This window comes from Macrobrachium rosenbergii, chromosome 26 (genome assembly GCF_040412425.1).
Source record: "Macrobrachium rosenbergii isolate ZJJX-2024 chromosome 26, ASM4041242v1, whole genome shotgun sequence".
Lineage (NCBI taxonomy): Eukaryota > Metazoa > Arthropoda > Malacostraca > Decapoda > Palaemonidae > Macrobrachium > Macrobrachium rosenbergii.
This window is the reverse complement of record NC_089766.1, coordinates 3,481,946-3,503,779: the sequence shown is the minus strand read 5'-3', so window position 1 is coordinate 3,503,779 and position 21,834 is coordinate 3,481,946. Positions and strand designations below refer to the sequence as shown.

The 21,834-nt window shown below is 39.1% G+C and overlaps 1 protein-coding gene across 7 annotated transcripts in view; it reads left to right on the top strand.

Annotated features, from left to right (window-relative positions):
- The window catches only part of LOC136852930 (uncharacterized), a 43,150-nt gene that overhangs the window by 14,042 nt on the left and 7,274 nt on the right, over positions 1 to 21,834 (top strand). For 2 of the 7 annotated variants that reach the window (XM_067127909.1, XM_067127913.1), the window contains exons 3-5: positions 8,790 to 9,378; positions 9,902 to 10,209; positions 10,371 to 10,523. In XM_067127909.1, coding sequence (XP_066984010.1) covers positions 8,899 to 9,378; positions 9,902 to 10,209; positions 10,371 to 10,523 — 941 coding nt within the window. In that variant the 5' untranslated portion in view covers positions 8,790 to 8,898. Of the gene's footprint in view, positions 1 to 3,078; positions 3,251 to 3,365; positions 3,471 to 3,636; positions 3,731 to 3,901; positions 4,038 to 5,148; positions 5,236 to 8,789; positions 9,379 to 9,901; positions 10,210 to 10,370; positions 10,524 to 21,834 lie in introns of those variants that run through there. The other 5 variants (XM_067127908.1, XM_067127912.1, XM_067127914.1 and 2 more) reach the window with 5 other exon arrangements.

The window sequence follows — 21,834 nt, the reverse complement described above, 5'->3', positions numbered from 1 at the left end:
GACTAAGTACAATGAAAATATTGATGCAATGTATATTTTAATTATACAAATTATACGTTTTAATAGAAGTGATGACTGGGAGAGAGAGAGAGAGAGAGAGAGAGAGAGAGAGAGAGAGACCAATTTCGATCTCATAAACCAGAATGACACATAACCAATCGATATAACAGCAAGAGCCCGTAACACTAACGGCATTATTTTGGATCGATTGTAACGTGACGTCACACAGGAATGGAAGGGTGTTGGAGAGAGAGAAAAAAAGTTGCGTATAAATAGTATGAGAAAATAATTCATGCTGTACATATTCACATGAGCGTTTCTTTCGTGAATCTCTGTTGATAAAATTTCTAACAATTCACTTAACGGACGAAGGACTAAGTTGGAAATGAGAAATTATTGCTTGAAAATATTTATAAGTATCGCCATTTAAATCTTACTTTCTCGAGAACTGAATACAACCAAAATGAAAGTATAATTATCGTCGATTTTATTTTCTCAATCGAACATAATTCAGATAACTTTGTTTTATTCTCATAGACTCATACTGGTGCTTTTTCGTTAAATCTCATTATATTAGTTTCAGATAGATTGTATTTCAGTACAAATGTATTATAGTGTATACACACGTGTGTACACCTAATCTATACACACGTGTACATCTGAAGTTGCTGAATCATCAAAAATTCGTTAGTAGTCCTTCTAGACCGTGGTAGGGGTATAGGCCTACAAGATAACTGATAAATTCTTAGCCTAGTTTTCACCGTAACTTTCTCTTTTTTCCCGCCTAAAACTCTTGCTTCTGTTGGAGCGGAGAGAGAGAAAGAGAAAAAGAGAGGAAGAGAAATATGGTAAAAGATGGTTAAAGGGAAAAATATATGAATGAATGCACGTATGCATAAACGATGAATGAAGATCTCAAATGCTTTGTGTGTGTGTGTGTGTGTGTGAGAGTGAGTGTTTATACATGACCATAGTATAGTATGTTATCCATGACTCACAAGATACGTCATCACATATCTCACATGGTTGTGTTTATCGATCTAGTTTTCATTCCCACCCTTATATATCTTTCTCTCCCTCTCCCTCTCTCACTCCCTACCGTATTTCCTCCCTCCCTTTTGAGGGAATATATTGATCAACCTCGCACTCAATTATCGATCTAGGGCAGCCGAACAAAGAATTTAGACCAACGTCACCAACGTGCCCTTCCCCCTCCCCCGAAAAAACGGTCGGTCTGAAATCTATGGAAGAAGAAGAATGAGCAGATGAAGAAGAAGAAGAAGAAGAAGAATCAGATGAAGGAGGAGAAGGAGTCGTTAAGTGTAAACGACTTAAGGAAGGCTACACCACAGGCACTTGGAGACAAGGGGTCAAGGAAGATCTTTACCTCCTATTCCTCCTCCTCCTCCTCCAAAAAGGCGGTTGAGATCTTTAAAAAACATTTTTCCCTCCTTCCTCCTCCCTCGGTTTTAAAAAGACCGCCCCGTGACGACCGTTACTACAACTTTTACTCATCCTCACTCCCCCGTCGGAGAGTGGACTCGCCCAGTCCATTCTACCCGCTGCAGATGCTATTTTTACCGTATTTATAAAACGGCAGCCTCGCGATGACCCCCGCTCCTCTAATATAATTTTTTAAGAGAATTTCTGGCCTAGGTTGGAAGCCTCGTGAACGAGAAGCAAAAATAAACCCCCACGGCCTGCGAAATTATCCCAGGACACGATCGCCATATTTGAAAGGGCGCGAGCGGGAAGCGACTTCATTGGACGGCGAGGCTTTGGATACTTTCGGTCTCATTCCTTATTCCGCGGAATAAGGGCGCTTGCATTTGACGGCTCCTTGTGGCCGAATCGTCGAGCGACGTGCTGAAATCCTTAATTCAGGCCGAGTCTAATTCATTGGACGGCAAATCGAAATCACAAATGGTATTTTTTTACTGGCAGGATAGTGGTTCTCCAGAGGCAGGCGAGGGACAGACATTTAAACTCTGCCTCAATGTCACGTTTGCCGGTCGGCCAATCAGAGGGCGGGCGGAGTGCGGCGCTGCCAAGTGTGCACGTGGCGCGCGAGGCAGAACGTGCTATCAAAACATTGTCACATGGCACACGTGTGGTTGTATGCCAGGAACTTTTTGTTCCTTACGCTAAGGACTTCACCTACATCCTGCTTTGACAGATAATTGACAGACAGACAAAGGCTCTTTGCCCTCCCCCGACAGGCTGTATAGGAACGGTGGAATCGCGCACGCAAAATTTTCACTCGACTGGCCCCCTTCTGTTTCGTAAAATATCGAAATTTCTTGCATTTCCTTATAATACCCCCCTGAAGAGACACGACTCTGTTCCCACACGAATGAATTACTGTATCGAGTTCCTGAAATTCTCAGGCAAGGCTGAATGTAATGTATTCTGTTAGGAGACCGTTGACTGATAGGTCTAAAAGAAGACCTTTTGTGATGTCAAGTCGATTGATACGTAACACTCGTAACGATTCTTATTCAGGAAAGAACATAACAATGTAACGGATGACATAAACGTGAGGTGTATCGTGTTACGAAGTAGAATTCCAGTATTTCCGTTGATAAGTAATTCATCTTGCTCGTTATAATGAAGCATTAGTTATACGTTGTAATATGACTCATTTCTCTCTGTCTATCCTGTTGGGTTAGTTTATATTCATCTTATTTAACCCTTCGCGAACGTGGGAAACTAAACGTCATCATTTCAGAGTTAGGTTTTTTCGATGTGTCGATCGGAAATTCTTTTGTCAGACTTATTCGTCGGAAAGCCTTCCCTTTGTCGAAACAATGAGAACTTCCATTAGACGGGCGAAATCCTCCGTTTCCCCTTCGAATTAAAGAATTAAATGCCCCCGGGCAGGTGCCACCTTGCCCGTTCCTCCATTTGGCGATTTCCCTCATTGAATAAAAGCGGAAAACAAAGACGTCACATCGTCATATAACAGAAATCAGCATCCTACCCCCGAAGACTATATCAGAGCGTTGCCATGGCAACTGTATACAGTGGAAGACGTGGCACCGTCGCCCCCGGTCACGTGACCGCGCCCGGCCAATCAGCGGGCGAGATTTCAAAATGGTGGTCTGCCTTTGTCATAACGTACGACTGAGTGTGTGCGAGAATCCTCCGATGTTTTCCGAGAGCCGAGTGTCGTGTGTCGGTGGATTTATTTGTCGATTTTGAGCGGGATCATCGCCTGTGCACGGATTAATTCGATGAGGAAGACGTCGAGGTAAGCATGGCCGACCCCGAGGGCGTCCCATCGGGCGCTGTTTTCGCGTACTTTCAGGTAAATCCGCGAAAATCCCCGCCGAAGAAATCCTCGCCTCTCTCCCGACGTCGTCGGTCGGTCTCGTCCGCCGATATCGTTTCTCCTCCCGTTTTCGGGGGGCGCCGTCGCACGCACGATCCGCGATGGACGATCCGCTGCTTTACCGGCGAAGGAGAAGAAGGTGATGTCCCTCTCTGTTACTCTCCCGCCGAAGGAAATCTTTCTCTCCCTCTCTCTCTTTCTCTCTCTCCGGGGGCGTGAGGAGAGGGATTTAAATTTTAAATTTCCCCGACGAGGCGGCACACGACGGAACGGACGCCCCGTGCGAGAGAGAGGGAGAGAGAGAGAGAGATTCACGACCGGCGGAGGATGATGTTTCGTGCCTTCGCCCTTTTGCGAAGAAGCCCTTGGAGTCGAGCGATATCCGCCGGCGGACGAGTCGTGCGTAATTTGCGTATATGTTGTTGTCCGTCGAAGGAGGAGGAGAAGGAGAGACGTGGAGGGGGTGGGGGGAGGCCGCACGGAGGAGGAGAACTGTCAGTGTGGATTAAGGCGGGAAAATGGGGGAGAGAAAGAGAGAGAGAGAGTGGGTGAGTGAGAGAGAGAGAGAGAGCGGGAGGGACGATCTTTCATCAGTGGACATTTAAATCCCGCCGGAGCAACAGACTGACAGACACAGACGGAGGCCATATTTAGTTGTTCTTTTTCTATGGAAAAGCAAAGTCGAGATCATTATTATCGTCCGAAGGTGCGTGAGTGAGTGTGTTGTGCCTCTCTCTCTCTCTCTCTCTCTCTCTCTCTCTCTCTCTCTCTCTCTCTCTCGTCGTGTGTATTTTGGGAGGAGGGGCGGGAAATACATATGTCGGGTCGGTTGGTTTGTTATTTAGTTATTTATCTCGTCTTGTGAGAACCGAACAGAGCTGATTTGTGCCGTCGAGTGATTTGTACGTTTTAAGTGCGTTTGTTGCGGGAAATAACGTAAAAGTCGTCATAAATAATGATTTGAGTACTGTTTTAGCAAATTTCAGTTTCAGGAGGCCATTTATAACAAATTAATTATACTAAATATACAGTAATTTTAATAAATATACGGTTTTATGTGTTTAAGAACGCAGTGTATTTCGTTATATGATCTCAAACTTGTATAATGTATTTCGCTATAGGATCTTAAATCACCATAGGCCTACAAGTCTTCCGCTCAGAAAATCGTTCGTGTCAACATTTTTCAAAATTGTCAGTGGACGAATTTGAATTGAACTTGTACAGTGATTCGTCACGTCAATTCTTTCATAAATATAACATTTCTTCCAAAACTATAGTGACGTCACTATAGTGATTTTTTTCTTTTTATTACGAATTCTTTCGAGATTGCCGTAACAGGAAACAAAATGTAAACCTTTGGTTGTGATGAGTTTCGCTGTAGGCCTATTTGCCGGTTATTTATAGGCCTAACATTTCCTCCTCTCCCCCTCCTCCCATCACCCTCCAATGGCAATCAATATTTCTTTTAGCCATGAATAAAATTCTGTTTGACGGGTGTAATTAGATTGGGAAGTTCGTAACAGTGAATTCAGTTAAGAGAATTGAAAATTGTGGTTTTTTGTGTGTTTTTGAAGTTTACCAGTAGTGTGTATACAACTTATTGTATTTAAGTGTTTACGAAAAGTGCAACACATTCTAGTAGTGTATGCATTTTGTTAGGTTAGCCTGAGTCAGTTTAATTTGTATGTCTTTATGACTGGGAAAGGAAAAATACACATTTCTTAACATAACTGCTAATTTTGATATAGGAATATACACATTCATTGCTTTGTTTGAAGGTATTTTGAACGTTGAAACAATTGTTACTTTCAGAAACAAAGTTTTATCACAAATTGTGACTTATCTTGAACTTCAATAGAAAATGTAAGGAAGAAAAATAGATTTAAATCTGCCGCAGAATTATTGTAAGTAATTAACTGTCATAGACATTGGTTTGGGAAGGTTTTGATTATAATTTCAGTGGATTAAAAGAAAAGGTTTTTAAAATGTAGGGTCTTTGATGTTGATAATGATTGTGTGTGTGTTTTTGAGTGTTTGAAATTTTTGTGTTTGTGTTCCGTATTCATCCGTTTCAGAATTAAAGTTATAAATTTCATTTTAAATTGAATTTATTAGGTTCTGTAGTGTGGGCCATTTGCAAAGATTTGTGTTAACAGACATATACAACTTTGCCTCTCACAATATATAGGGAATGTACAGCACTATAGCAGTTTATTTAAACTTTTGTGGTCAATTTCTTCACTAAAATATATTCAAAGTATTCTACCTTAAGTTTATAATTTGAGTTTACTAGAGTATTAAAGTAAATAGTTTTTGATTAGTTTTGATTGTTGGGTTAGGGAGCAAAGTCATCAAAAATACATTATTTTAGATAGGAAAGTCGCTTAATATACATTATTGTATAAAAGACAAGCATAGAAATTATGAATTTTTGTATATGAAAGGAAATTAGCACAATTTCAATCCATGCTTGATTTTTAACTATCATACTATTTTGAAAATAGTGATTTTCATAGTACACTGTGAAGATTCAGTGTTGTTGTTGTGATTACTTTAAAACGTAAGCAAGTTATATAGTAGTATTTTGGACTGAAGTCCAACTTGTAGACAGTAAATGCAGTGGTAATGCTAAGTTCAATGAGCTTTCAGTGAATTACTGTATGTGAATGCTATTTGACAGTTTGAGAAATGGAAATAATTTTAATTAGGTAAAATATATATATTTTTTTTTAGTGCCAGGAATAGAGATATTAACTAATACAGTATTATCTGTGCATAACAAGTGAAGACTGTACTACAGTAGTAAAATGTAATTCAGGCTGATAAACCGTACGTGTGTTACGTTTTGTGGTACAGCAGTACGTTAAGCTGCTTCAGTTTATGGTACTGTGTATGTGTGTGTGCATGAGGGATTTGATTTATTCTGTATAATGCATTCAAATGTAGTTATTTGTTCAGGTATGTAAGTATTGGAATCCTGATGAGAAATGAATTAAGAAGCCTATACATCCTGTGGCATAAGTGGTCGATGTGTAACCGTTAGTCTTAATGTCTTGTGTGAGTATGAAAGATTACCATGGCAGGAAAATTCTGCTGTTATTTCTCACCTAGATTCAAAGGCTTGCCATAAAAAGCTTATTCAAAAATGTATTAATTCGAAGATGGCAAAGTATAAGTGTTACAGTGTGTTTCGAGTGAGAGTATTGTACACAGTGTAGCCTATGCGTACCGTATTTTAAAGTATTTCATTCCATCCTGTACTGTTTCACAATTTTTAAGTCATTCTGAATCATTTTTGGGACCATTTATACCAGATTACCCCACAAATGGACAGCAACCTTTCGGGTGTTAGTGGAAGTTTAAATATTAATGGCTCCTCTCCTCGCCCTTATTGATTTTTGTCTTTGTAGGGCTACGGCCTTTTCCACGTGGTCTTTGCTGCGGTTAGAGATATAGATTGTATGAGGAATGAAAGGTATTTGCAAGGGGTACTTTGCCATACAACCTTTTAACTGTGTACTGATTACAAGTGCCATTATCTTGGGTGTCTGTTGGTATTTCCACTTTGTGTTCTTGCAGTCTTACTTTTGTCAGGGTAAATTGAATGAAAGTTTTGATAGTTGGGCTTAATCTATGGCAGATTCTGTTATTTTCATTCATTTTGAGCCTTTTTCCTTTGAATAAAGAGTTAAAAGACATCTTGAGTTTTGTTGCTGCATGGGAAGTTTTTTTACAATAAACAAAGATTCTTTCAAAGGGGTTGTGTAAGTAGCTGCTGTAGAGTCAACATCTCTTAATTAACTTTGTTTAAACTATATTCAGTGTTAGTGTACACCAGTTTTGGGGGCAAAACAAAAAAAAATCAAGACTTTTAATGTTAAAGCACATGTTTAATGTTAGGAGGCTCAGTTTAGGAGCAAAAAAACACAAAAAATAGTTGCAATTTTAATGTTAGACCATTTTCTGTTGAGACAGCTTATAAATACTGTACAACCATCTCATCAGAAGCACAATGTGATCTCAAACAGGTTTTCCATTCTTAAACATCCAGTGACCGTCAGGTACTTCTTGCTCAGTAGCATCAGATATGATCTATTGTCCATTCACGGAAAGGTTGCATTTGTAAACTTCTGTCCCGGGAATCTGATTTTGGGTTTCCTCTTGAGTTGTTGAATAGCGTTTGCATTAGAATGCAAATGTGGGAATTCTGGTTATTCATAGCTGGAGTGCACTGGGTACTTGTGGACATTCTGAGCTACAGTTATATATTTTATGTGTCTGAGTTGTCTTTATTATGATGTTAGTCAAAGTTTTCATTGGTATATATATTTTAAACTGCATTCTTAATAGTATTAGAACATGAGGTTTGCTAAAAAAAATCACAAATGGTAAAGATACAGGCTTCATTAAGTGGGAGATGAAGATTCAATGTTTACCCCCCCAGAAGTGTGAGAATTTTGAGTACTTTTCAGTCATGGATTGCGCTTACAGCATTTTGAGAAATATAGCCATAGGAATTTGTTTTAAGTTACTTTCCTCTAAAATATAATTCAAATTTTCCCCCAAATGGTGAATTACAGTGGTACTTGAATGCTGTGCCGTGTTTGTGATACGTTTGTAGAGCTATATATTGCATGCACTGTTCAAGAGTGGGAGGGGCTGGTCATGTGATTTTGCTCTATATAATTTGTGGTAAATCGCTGGTCAATTACAGAGAAAGGTTCGCTCCATTTTGCATTTGATTATAGTATGCAAATGCGGACTTTTGTATGCTTTAACTTTAATCCGTAGAGTTTATATATTTGAATGTTTTCTTATGGTGGGGAAGACGTATGAATTATGCTATCGAGCACTTTTATTACTCTGTAATTTGGCCTCATGGTTGAAGAGATTATTGCTTCTTGAATAAGTTAGATGCATTTGTGCCATTTCATTCTAAAGAAAATAATCTGACTTTTTTACATATATAAAAGCAAATTGTGAATGCACTGAATAGAGAAAAGCTGTTTAATTGATTGTTTTTCATTTGTACCATCTGTCAAGAGTCGTCTGTCATGTTTTAAATCCAGATCTGTGCTAGATTTGTGGTTGTTGGGTATGTAAAATTATGTATGAGTGGCAGTATAAATATTTATAACGTGAGTGAATCCTTTTAATTTGGGGATATATTAATTATGGTTTTGATGCAGTACTGTACTGGTCTTTGTGAAAATTTTGAAGAAATACAAAAAGATATCGCAAAAGGCCATAAGTTGATGTATTTTATGGTCTGGAAACAATTCCGAGGTTGTGGTTTCTGATGTGACCAGATTATGGCATCTCTGTCATATCTGTGGATTGTTGAATGTAGTAATTTTCTGTGTACTGGTAGTTAATAAGAAAATTGGTGTGTGAAATTCTAAAGTTTGTATTTGTCTACACACGTATACTGAAATATTTGTCTCCATCTTCCTTTCAGGTAGACGGTCAAGTCTCCTCTCTCCATCCCACACCTCCATCACATCACCACACTCATCATCCTTCTCTCTCTCCTCTTTCTCCTCATCCTCCTACATCATACATTCACCATGGACCTCTACTTACCCAGTACGGAGCCAGGTCTCACCCTGCAGGAAATGATAGACTGCGACATCAAGTGTGGGATTGATTTTAATGAAGGTATGGACACCATGATCACCTCATCTGATCTCAACTCCTTAGATTTATCGGGTATGTCGTCCCTGGAGGCCGAGCTAGACTTGAAGAGCTTCGAGCCCCTGTTCGACCCTTTAGAGAAGCTGGAGGACATGGACACGGTGGACGACCACACGGCCGATGAGTTGAATGCCGTCAACTCGTGGATGAACATGTCGTCAATGAGCAATTACAACATAGATTTAGAAAATGGTATAATGGTCAACCCCTCAGCTGTACTGCCAACTACGCTGCCTTCTACAGTAGTCAAGGAAGAAGTCGTAACAAGTTCGGCCACAACAAGTACCTTAACCAAACCCACTCTCCTCATCAAGACTGAGCCCCAGCAGTCAGTTACCACAACAACTGTCCAGGTGAGTTGTTTTTAAACTAGGCACTCTAATAATATATATATATACACACACACAGTAAACCCCCGTATTCGCGGGGGATGCGTACCGCACCCCCCTGCAAATAGCTAAAATCCGCGAATACTTAAAACCCCTCTAAAAACACTTAGAACTACCTATTTTGATAATTTAAACACGAGAAAAACCCTCCCAAAATGTTTATACCTGAGTATTTTAATAGTTTTATCACAAAAAGTGCATTTAGTCATGAAAATGATATGAAAATACAGTAATTAGTGAATATTTGTCAGTGAAAAATACCTCGAATGGACGAATTTTCCACGAATAGCGGGTAGATACGTTCCACAGAGAAATCCATGAATTGGGAGAACGCGAATATGGGGGGTTTATATATATATATATATATATATATATATATATATATATATATATATATAAAATCACAGATTGCATTGACTAGGACTTGTTATGCATTTCTTTTTATTTTACATTAAATTGAATAATCTTTTCTCTTCATTCTCTCCAGAGTCCTCAGTCACAGCCCTCCAATGGTGCCACTGTTACCACTCAGGTCACTGTCATGAGACCTCAGACAACCATTGGGCAAGCCATCAAGCAGCAGAGCCCCCTCGTGTCTTCGCAGCCCGTTTCCCAGACAGCAGCCCTCACAACTGTCGCAGCTAAGCCCACCTTAACAACGGCCTCGCAGTTGGTTGTGCAAGCATCGCAGAAGCCGTCTGTGCAGATGAGCCTGTCCTCATCCACCCCCAATACGCCCACAACCCCAGTCATAACTGCTCGCACAACCACCAGTCATAACATTATTAACAACAGGTGAGGAAGGGGCTTTCGAAATTGCCTTGGGTTGTACCTGGGGTCTGGTCAGGTTACACTGATTCACAAAAGTTCATTGGTTTTCAATTGTCTGAATGTCTGTCACTTGTAAACATTAGATTCTGCAATTCTGAGACCTCTGTGTACAATTCCTCCGTCAGGTATAAGAGCACCGGCAAGCCCCGTAAAGATCTCCGCCCAGAAGAAAAGGTTTTCCCAAAACCGGCCTACTCGTACTCCTGTCTCATTGCTCTAGCCCTTAAGAATAGTACAACAGGCAGCTTACCAGTCTCAGAGATATACAGCTTTATGTGGTGAGTACCTAAATATATTTTTGTTTGATACTGTATATTAGATATTTAGTTAGAAATTGATATGCTGGAGTTTTGTTTAAGTTTGTTGGACAGAAATGAAGTTAGGTCAGGTTAGGTAGGGAGTTTTCTACAGTTTATCGGTGCAAATTTTTTTTCTTTTATGCAAATTTTTTTGCTGGAGTTTTGTTTTAAAAAAATTGGACATAAATGAAGGTTAGGTTAGGTAGGGAGTTTTCTCCAGTTTATACTTTGCATATTTGTTCTCTAGCAAATCTTATTACAAAAAAAGGATGACTGGATAAATAAGGGTGAAAATCTTGATAATACTCTGTCATTCCCTATATCTATTTATGAACCCTCTTTGAATTTATCTGAAGATAACATTTTAAGTCTAATAGAGAAATATCATGTAGATATATAGTGCTCTAAACAGTTTTCCATGCCAGAAACATCGTAATTCATCAAAGTTATATTATAAAAGTTTTAAACTAGTCCTGTAGGATTATCCTTTCGTGCAGCTTAGACAAAGGTAAATTCATATATTCCTTTATCTTTATCACAAGTAGAAAACTGCAAGTTAAACAATTCTTGACCTAATATTATTAAAGTAACGTTTTGAAGTATTTTAATCTTCAGTCATGAAGCATTAACTTATAGCAATAACTGTTCATGGTGTGTTGACGAAGGCAAGTTCATATATATTCCTTTACCTGTATCGTCATTAGAAAATTGAAGGCCAGGCAGTTTTATATTAAAAAAGTACAGTACTTGTGTAGGTATTAGATAACAGTTTTATCAGGAAAACATTTACTTAACCATGAATGGTTTTTGATAAGGGCACGTGGATAACAGGCACGCTGTAACAAAGAAAATATCTTAAGTGTTGATAACTTCGTTTCCAAATAAAGATAATGTCGCCTTTGGAAAGTGGGGCTGGCTGGCCGGTTCTCTCTCTCTCTCTCTCTCTCTCTCTCTCTCTCTCTCTCTCTCTCTCTCTCTCTCTCTCTCTCTCTCTCTGATTTGAGTATGATTTATACTGTGTTTATACTGCAGTTGACTTTATATTCCATATGTTATATTGTGGGATGACATTCAATACTTTTTCCCATATTATCTCTCTCTCTCTCTCTTGAAAGTATGATTTACAATTTATACTGTATAACGTTCATTACATGTTTTATTGTGGTATGACCATTCAAAAATTATATTTGTCTCTCTCTTTTCTGTCTGTTGTAATTTATACCACAATTATAGTTGTCTGTATATTATATGTTTTATTGTGGTATGACCAGTCAAAAAGTGAATGTTTTTCCTCTCTCTCTCTCTCTCTCTCTCTCTCTCTCTCTCTCTCTCTCTCTCTCTCTCTCTCTCTCTCTCAAGTTTTCGTATACAAAATATGAATTTATGTATTTTTGCTGCATAAAGTTTTTCACGCGTCATAACAAAACCAATACGTTTTAGTTATTTGACGATATATAAATTTGCCAGTACAACGCATATGTTTAACACATCTCCCCACAAATGAAACAACAGTCATTGATAATATAACAATGAAACAGCATTGGTAATCTACATAGGAAACCACATTGATAATATCCTACAGTAAAGAAACAGCATTGATAATCTACAAATGAAACAACAGTCATTGATAATATAACAGTGAAACAACATTGGTAACCTACAAATGAAATACGTTGATAATATACTTATGAAACTACAGGGATAATCTACAAATGAAACAACATTGGTAAACTACAAATGAAACAACATTGACAAACTACAAATGAAACTACATTGATATATCATTGAAACAACATTGATAATCAACAAATGAAACAACACTGATAATCTGCAAATGAAACAAACAGTCACTGACAATCTTACAAACGAAGCACCATTGATAAACACATTCCGCTTTTGACCGTGACGAGAGAAATACGCGCAGTTCCTACGCACAGCAACAAGAAACCAACAATACCGTCGCAAATAGTCGAAGTAAAATTTAAAAGGAAATCAGAATAGACACATTTGATTTTAACTTGCTTTGCGTAATGTAAACACGATTGCATTGTGAATGGGGAAGGTTGGTTGCAGGCGCCATTGATATGTACGTTCTGTGTAGCTTGTCGACGGTTGGTTTCTGGCGTGTATTTGTGTATTTTAAATTTAAAATGTACTCGACGCTCATAAATACATTTCGAGTCGTTTATTGGTTGTAGAGGAGTGTCTTGCTTGTATGAATATTATTTCCTAGAGCGTTGAGGACTTGCAGAGAGAGAGAGAGAGAGAAGGGGAGGGAGGGAGAGATTGACTTTTTAAAGTAACGTTGGTCATGAACGGCAGAAGCGGATAGTTGAATTTAAGCGACTGACTCTCTCTCTCTCTCTCTCTCTCTCTCTCTCTCTCTCTCTCTCTCTCTCTCTCTCTCTCTCTCTCTCTCTCTCTCTCTCTGCCGCGTAATGACTAAAGTTGCATAAATATTCTAGTGCCGTGAACAGAGATATTTTAATGCGCTATTCGGATCTTTGCAACATTTTGCAAGGGTATTGGTGATTATTTTTTACTAAATAAAATGGCATGGCAAGATTATAACGCTGTGGAACTTCGTTACAAAGTTAAAAAAATATACAGTATATAGCATTTTTACTACTGTAAAGGTAGTATATCGTCATATTATTATTATTATTATTATTATTATTATTATTATTATTATTATTATTTCGGTAGTAACCTTTCATTTTAACATACTATATTGAATCTGATTCCTGCTACGATGCCATTCAGTTTAAATTTTTAAACTGAATAGCATTGTAGCTGCAGTCAGATTCAATAAAATATTATTATTTATTATTATTTAGTGAAGAGGAAATATATTTAGTTCTTCCCTGTAAAGTTTTATGTTCAAGTCGTGGCTCCCAGTATTAGGAAAATATATATATTAAGTAAAAACTATATCTTTATGGCGTTTTACAATTCATCATGTTGACGTTTATACTTCTGCGTAATCGCCTGCACTGCCGCAAATACATTAGATTGGTGATTTTTAATTTACCTGTTAAAGGGAAAGATTTTAGTAAATGCAGTTTTAAAAAAGTTAGGTATTTTTTCATACACAGAAAACGTTTACCGTAATACGACAAAAAGTTAATAAATTTGTCAGCAACGTTAAGCTATAAGGTTGATAAATAAAATGCTTAGAATTTTTCCTTTTATTCAGCTACAAATTCTTGTGAGCATGTTTTCATCAGAATTTTTAATTTTTTAATTGTTTTGGTAACTCAAATATCTTTACTTTAATAAAAACAATTTTTTTTCATTATATATATGTATGATTTTTATTTACTACATTATTCTCTCTCTCTCTCTCTCTCTCTCTCTCTCTCTCTCTCTCTCTCTCTCTCTCTCTCTCTCTCTCTCTCTTCCACGATCCTTCTAAAATATCACACGATTCACATAAATGTAAAATGGTATGCAAGCTAATAGCAGTAGGTAAAATTACATTGTTTGTCAGACCTGTGATTTACTCTCAATGTTTTCGTCATCTTTCTATCGCGTATTTTGTGTTGTTGGAGAATATGACGTAGTTGGTAATGCAGGAATCAGATTTGTTGCCTAATATTGCCAGGTGTTGAGAGACTAAAACATATTTCGTGAGTGAGTTGTTTGTATTGAATGTTTTTCTTTTAACTGTTGGTCTTTATAGTTTTTTTTTTATATTATATGAATATCTTCGTTACAGTAATTTAGTCTAGCACTTTCCTACATAGAGGTCTTTAGTACATTCTAAATTGCAAGAGGAAATCCGAGTTGAGGTCATTAATTTTAGGCCATAACCATTCAGTGGTGAAACTGAAAAAAAGTAAAAAAAAATGGTAGGAAGTTAATTACATTTTTGATTACCTTCGTTACAGTAATTTATTTTAGTGCTTTTTTCCTTAGAGATCTTTAGCACATTGTCGATTGTAAGAGGAAAGTTAATAGAATCTAGTAAATTTAGGTCGAAACCATTATGTGGTGAACAGAAAAAAAAAAGTTAAAATAAAAATGGTAGGAAAAGAAGGGCCAGTGAAAAAGTGGGCCACCTAACCTGAAACTCTGGCCCACACGGGACCCCCGCCGTCAGCAGCCTCCCTTTTAGGGGCACGTGGATGGGTATGTACATACCCTGTGGTTCCTGTGTCTGTGCCATCACCTGCAGGTTGGGGATGTGCCCCTGTGTCACTACTCTACAACCCTGAATGGTGGTGGGTGTTCCTTTAGTTACTACCAGTATCTACCACAACCCTGAATGGTGGTGGGTGTTCCTTTAGTTACTGCCAGTATCTACCACAACCCTGAATAGTGGTGGTGGGTGTTCCCATAACTACTACCACCATCTACCACAACCCTGATTAGTGGTGGTGGGTGTTCCCATAACTACTACCACCATCTACCACAACCCTGAGTGGTGGTGGGTGTTCCCATAGTTACTACCACTATCTATCACAACCCTGAATGGTGGTGATGGGTTTTTCATAGTTACTACCACTGTCTACCACAACCCTGAATGGTGGTGGGTGTTCCCATAACTACTACCACTATCTACCACAACCCTGAACGTTGGTGGGTGTTCCCATAGTTACTACCACTATCTGCCACGACCCTGAATGATGGTGGTGGGTTTTCCCATTACTACTACCACTACGACTACTAGTATTAGTACCACATCCAAATTTCATACTCCAATGGGGATGTATCCTCCCACGCCCCATTTTGACAAAAGGCAACCTCCCCCCTCACCTTTTTATCCCACCCCAAATAACCCCCCCCCCCACCTTTCCCCAATAATATTGATTCAGAGCTCAAGGGTGTCCAGTTCATTGATGTCAATGGGTGGGTAGCTTTGTGCAAAACTTGATTTTTTTTTATTATTCATTATTGGTTTTCAAAAATCGAATCAGTGGGTATCTCTTAATTTTATTTTTGGTTTTTACAAATCGAAGCGACGGGTATCTTTTTATTCATTTTTGGTTTTCAAAAATCGAATCGGTGGGTGTCTTTTTGTATCATTAATTTTTGGTTTTCAAAAAAAAACTAATCAGTGGGTATCTTTTTATTATTCATTTTTGGTTTTCACAAATCGAAAAAGTGGTAGGTATTTCTTATGTTCATTTTTGGTTTTCAAAAAACCAAACAGTGGTGGGTATTTTTTATATTCATTTATTGGTTTTCAAAAATCGAAACAGTGGTGGGTATTTTTCATATTCATTTATTGGTTTTCAAAAACCCAAATGATGGTGGGTATCTCTCCTCCTGTGCTTTGAAGGTCAGGATATGTTTCTCTCTCTCTCTCTCTCTCTCTCTCACAGCTGATCACTTTATCGAACAGCTGAGAGCACTGGCCATGTGGTTAACACCCCCCTCCCCCTTTTTGGAAGCCAGCTGCTCAGAGACCAGCCAGCTGCCCTACCATAAGGCTTTATATTCTCCCCCTCGCCCCCCTTCTCCTTTATAGTCCCTCACCCCCTCCCTCTCCCCCTTTCAGTATCTGTCACGATCGAAACTTCAATCAACTGGTGATCGAATGTTTGTCAATCGGAAAATTTCCTCTGATTAATCAGTTATGTCAGTGTTAATAACTTGCAAAATGATGTCCAGATTATACTCTCTCTCTCTCAAAACAATCAGTTTTGTCAATGTGGATAACTTGAAAAATGTTCAAATTCTCTCTCTCTCTCTCTCTCTCTCTCTCTCTCTCTCTCTCTCTCTCTCTCTCTCTCTCTCTCTCTCTCTCTCTCCAAACAATGTTTTGTCAATGTTGATAACTTGAAAATTTTCAAATTCTCTCTCTCTCTCTCTCTCTCTCTCTCTCTCTCTCTCTCTCTCTCTCTCTCTCTCTCTCTCTCTCTCTCTCTCTCTCTCTCCCCAAACAATCAGTTTTGTCAATGTTGATAACTTGAAAAATATTCAGATTAATCACTCTCTCTCTCTCTCTCTCTCTCTCTAAACAGTCAATTTTGTCAATGTTGATAACTTGAAAAATTTTCAAATTTCTCTCTCTCTCTCTCTCTTTCTCTCTCTAAAGCCTTGCACTAATAAATAGCCCTTATTACTTGATTTCCACCCTTTGTTGACACTCTTGTTATTCTTCCAAAGGAAAGGGGAAATCTCTCAATTCTTCGCCGGAGGCAGTATCGATCGAGAAAGGTTTCCTCATTCAATCGCCCAATCTCTCTCTCTCTCTCTCTCTCTCTTTTTGCAAACAGTTGGGATCGTTGTGATTCATCGATTGCTTTGTCAACATATTTTGAGCCTTAATTGATCAATAGTACTACCTTTTGAAACGAGGATCAGAATTGCCTCTCTCTCTCTCTCTCTCTCTCTCTCTCTCTCTCTCTCTCTCTCTCTCTCTCTCTCTCTGTGTGTGTGTGTGTGTGTGTGTGTGGCAGGAAATATGTGCTAAGCTTATGTTTCCGCAAGGAAGTGTTATCAAGTTAAGCTCGTAATATCAGACTAAGAGCATTATTGGTCAAAGGAGAGAGAGAGAGAGAGACATTTTGTTATAGGTTTACAGACTGCTTCTACTGCCTCGCGCGGCTGCTAAATTCTGGAATATCTACCTGCCAACTTTGGAATTCTCTATTAGTTTCCGTTTTTCCCCAATTTTCCTTTCCTTGAAGTTCTTATTTTCCCCCCTGAGGGACGTAGTCTGGTCACATGCAGGATATTAAAAAAAAGGTAAAAGTTAAGAGTTATTCCTTCCTGTTCTTCGATTTGTGATCAGGAAACGACCCCTTTCACTCGTGTCGATGATGTCTGTCGGACATAATGTGGTCAGAAGGACATACTATTGCCCATGAGGCATGATCTGACACCATTCTTTATATTAAGGCTGTCCCCACAACGGCGAGGATTGTGTTGCCAAGGTTGTCAAGAGATAATATTTCTCATTTTCCTTCTATATTAAAAAATGATGAATGAAATTCCACTCCGAATACTTTGAGAAATCGAGTATATTTATTTCCTCGCAACCGAAATATATTCACGCATAAAAACGTCTATGTCCCCTCAAAGAGAAATCAAAGCCAAACACATTAAATCTTGTAAAGCCACTTTCAAAATGGTTTACGGACGTGAGAGAATTCCTCGTGTGTCCTAATTCTCCTCCTCTTCTTCCTTTTACCTCTACGCCTTCGGGTCAGCATTCTCGGAAACAGCAAGAGGAGCCCTGTCTGTCTGTCTATCGGCATTTCCTCTTTTTCTCTCTCTCTTCCACGTGTCCACCTCCGTTTTTGGGAGAAGGTCCTTCGTTGGTCACTCATGTTCATCTTTTTTGTTATTCAATTTCCGGGTGTATAGTTTTTTTTTCATTTCATGTACTTGGGATTAGCCTGTGTGTTGATGGATGTATGTTGGTTCTATAAGAGTCTTGAAATTAAAATCTTTGTTTAGAGAATAAAGACTGCTTGTCAGTACGATGCTAATTTATTCTATAAAAGTATGAACCTTGGTCAGTTACTGTACAGTATTAACGTAGAATAGAGAAGAATTATAAGGAAAATTGAACTCAAAAGATGCAGCCATCCCATTTAACAGGACATTATTATTAGTATTATTATTATTACTGTCGTTTGTGCTTTTGTTTATTTCATGTACTTAATATCACCCAATTTGTCCCCACTTTTTGGTGTTGTTTATGTGTATAATTTTTGCTTAATTTCCTCAACAGAACTTTGAAGTTCAAGCTTGACTTTATTATTATTATTATTATTATTATTATTATTATTATTATTATTATCATCTGACGTACAGTTTTCCCCGATTTTCCTCCGAAATCTGTCAAAGTTCTTTTTTGCTTTTTTTAATTTTTTCTATTTTCCTGTACTGTAACATTGCCTGTGGTTTTCTTTGTTTACGATGTGCACCTGGCTGGTGGCTGCTGCTACCTTTACGAGAGAGAGAGAGAGAGAGAGAACTCTTCTTACCAGTTCACCTTGTCGCAAGGCCCGGCCCGCAAAAGCCTCGTACTAGCTCGATTCAAAACTGTCATTTAAGTACATTTACGATTACCCGATCCAGTAAATGACGTTTGCACTGGTCTCTCGTATGAAAATAATCTCTATCTATTTGTTTTCGTCGCAGGAAGTTATCCGGTTTTGATTAAGGAGGAAATGTAGATAATATTTCGTTTTTTTTTTTCTTTGTGTCTACCAAGTCGGTCGGTTATACCTCCGTCCGCCCTTGAATGGTGGTCGCTGCTGTTTCTTTCGTCCCCTTGTTGTACCCACACCTCTACTTCCCCCCCCCCTCCCCCTCCCCCATCACAGACCCCATGTATGTCTGCTGCGCGGGAGATGATGATAGTCAAGTCTTCCCTCTATATATTTCCCTCCTCCGGAGAGATAGAAGAGAGAAAGGGACGAGAGAGAGATAGAGACAGAGACACCGACCGACCCTCACCTTTCCCTCAAGTCTAAAGTTGATTTATGTTAATTTCAGTTTTCCCTCCGTAGAGAGAGAGAGAGAGGGTGGCGGTGCGCTCCTTCATATTACCGCCTTTTTTTTCTCTCTCTCACCCTCTCTCTCTCTTTATTTTCTTTCTCATTGCGAAAAGGCCCTCGCGAAATAGGGAGCAAGCGAGCGAGAGAGCGCTATGTGTGAGACTCGTGTTTCTCTATCTCTCTCGCTCTAGTCTCACTCGGTTTGTCCTGTACTGCTGCTGCCTCTGCTGACTGTTCTGTGTTCCCCTGCACCCTCCTTCCCCCCCCTTCCCCCATTATTTTGTCCCTCTCGACGTTCACTCGCTCACCCTTCCTCCCTCCCTCACCCACTCCCTCTCCCTCTCTCTCCTCCAGTCCTGCACCACCCGCTCGGATATTCCTCCACCTCCCTTCTCTTCCTCCACTAGACTCTGGTCGACCACCTTTTACTATGGAAATTATTTCTGTATAATCGTATCGGTCTAAGACTTCGGAAACCACGAGGAAATGTTTGAAATAGCCACAAGATGGCGTAGATACAAACACGTCACGTCGTCGAGAGAGTGTTATTGGAAAGAGAACAGTGCGCAGCAGTCACTGCAGTATTACATATGCATCTCCTAACCGTGATACCGTGCCTGCATTTATAATAATACACATTACACATATACATAACACGTGCAGTGCTTTAGAGGTAGAGATGGATACCTCCAGACGAACGCACGAACACACACACAGCCTAACTCCGGTTTCAAGGTCCCCCCTCGTCTCAAATTAGAAACGAAATGGGGAAAGGGCGGGGTGAAAGAAAGGAGAGAGAGAGAGAAGTTAAAGACATTATTTTGCTTTTATCTTACTTTAGCATCCACCTAAAGACAGGCAGGCAGTCGAGATGTGGGAAGCAAGCAGAGAGAGAGAGTGAGAGAGAGAGAGCCTATAGGTAACTTAGTGAGGATCAGATCAGGGAAAGGAAGTTGGATCGATATATAACATTCAACACACACATACATACACAGAGCTCGGGGACGGGGAGAGAGAGAGAGAGAGAGAGAGAGAGAGAACAGTACAGTATATGTTGGTTTCCGTCCGTCCCCCAACACACACAGTCTCTGCTGCCTCGACCGGCGGTAAACGCACTTCTGCCTCCCAGACTAGACTCTCTCTCTCTCTCTCTCTCTCTCTCTCTCTCTCTCTCTCTCTCTCTCTCTCTCTCTCTCTCTCTCTGTGCCGATTTTCCTTGCCGTTTCACTTTTTTTTTTGCAAGGCCCCGCAATCGATTTCCTGTAAATAATCGTAGCAGATAAAAAAACATGATGGAAACGAGCCATTCTCCTGGACACCCATAATGACGAAGAACTATATATAGCTCTCGAAACATGAAGGTTAGCGGCCACGTTTCTTTTTCGGCCGGATCATAGCAACGCGGAATTATGTAACTAGTCTGGCCTGCTGCTGGGAGAGTGATAAGAGGGAAAGAGAGCTGGGCGATAGAGTGAGAGACAGAGAGGTTGGGAGAGACAGAGACACAGAGAGAGAGAGAGAGAGAGAAAAGTGTATGCCTGGTTTGAAGGTTAGAGTTTTGGTTTCATTCTCGTACTACACACAATACGGTTCGCGCCATTTTTTTTTTTTTTTTGTTTTTAAAATGCTTTAAAATCGGATGGTTTCCTCCTCTTATTATATCGATTATTTGGTCTCGAAATGCCGGCGTGTTCCAGGATTAGAGTAATCCTCGGCGATGATCCTACCTTGCCGGCTATTTCCGTCGACGGGCCCAGCAGACGGGAGATTAGATAGGATTTTGGAGGGGTTACCCTCAGGAAGAACCCTTCACAAACTTCCGTTTGCGTAATTTTTTCCTTAATTTTTAAATATCCCGAATATTAGGTCACGTTGGTTGTGTGATTCCCATTCTTTATAAATCTAAAAGAACTTTTTTTCTGATAAATGGGAGTCCATTAATCTTGTTATATAATTCCCATTCTTTGTTAATCTTAAAGTTACCCTTCTCTGATGAATTAATATATAAATACTGCACCTGTATCCTGATAAATAAAACATCTTGTACCAGGTGGTGTATAAATTACACATTTGCACCTTCCGATGGAATATCACGTATCCAGGTAAACGAATTTCTGTGTACTCAGCGTACCATACTTAGTTGTTGGGCGGCAGTCTTGCTTCAGACGTACCCTCCTAGGATACTGTCTGATCCTTATTGTCAGTTTAGCTGTTTTGTACAACACAATATTGATTTTCTCTTTTTCTTTATCTTTCTTTATACCAAAAATTGCTTCTAAAGTAATGGCTTCTTTCCTGACGTCCTCAGGAACATGTAGTTATAAATGAATATTGAAAATTATGAAGATTTTTCATTTATTTTTTCAGTTTGCTTCTGTCATCACACTTGTTTTTACTGCAATACATACGCAGAAACATTGTCTGCTTATTCAGCACAGTAATTATTAATAGGGTAAAAGAAAGCAGTACTTTTAGGAAAAGTCAAAGGGGAAAAAGTTAATGAACAAATGGACCTTAGATTAAAAGATGCATTTGTTGAGATGCTGTCTGAAGTGAATGCAACTTTGAGCCAGTGGAGTAAGTTTTCTAAAGATCCGATGAATGTAAAAGATAGTCAGAAATTAATCAGATGACTGAAAGGGGTTAGATGAACTCTAAACATGCTTGTGGAACTGACATAAGATATAAAAAAAGGAAATTAAGAGGGTGCAGAATGGATTACAAATAAGATACTGTGGTTACAGTAATGAAACTGTAACTGACTTGCTGGCTAAGGTGTCCAAGGCATGTATGGATGAGAGAAAATGTTCCAAAGAAATTTTCAAGAGATA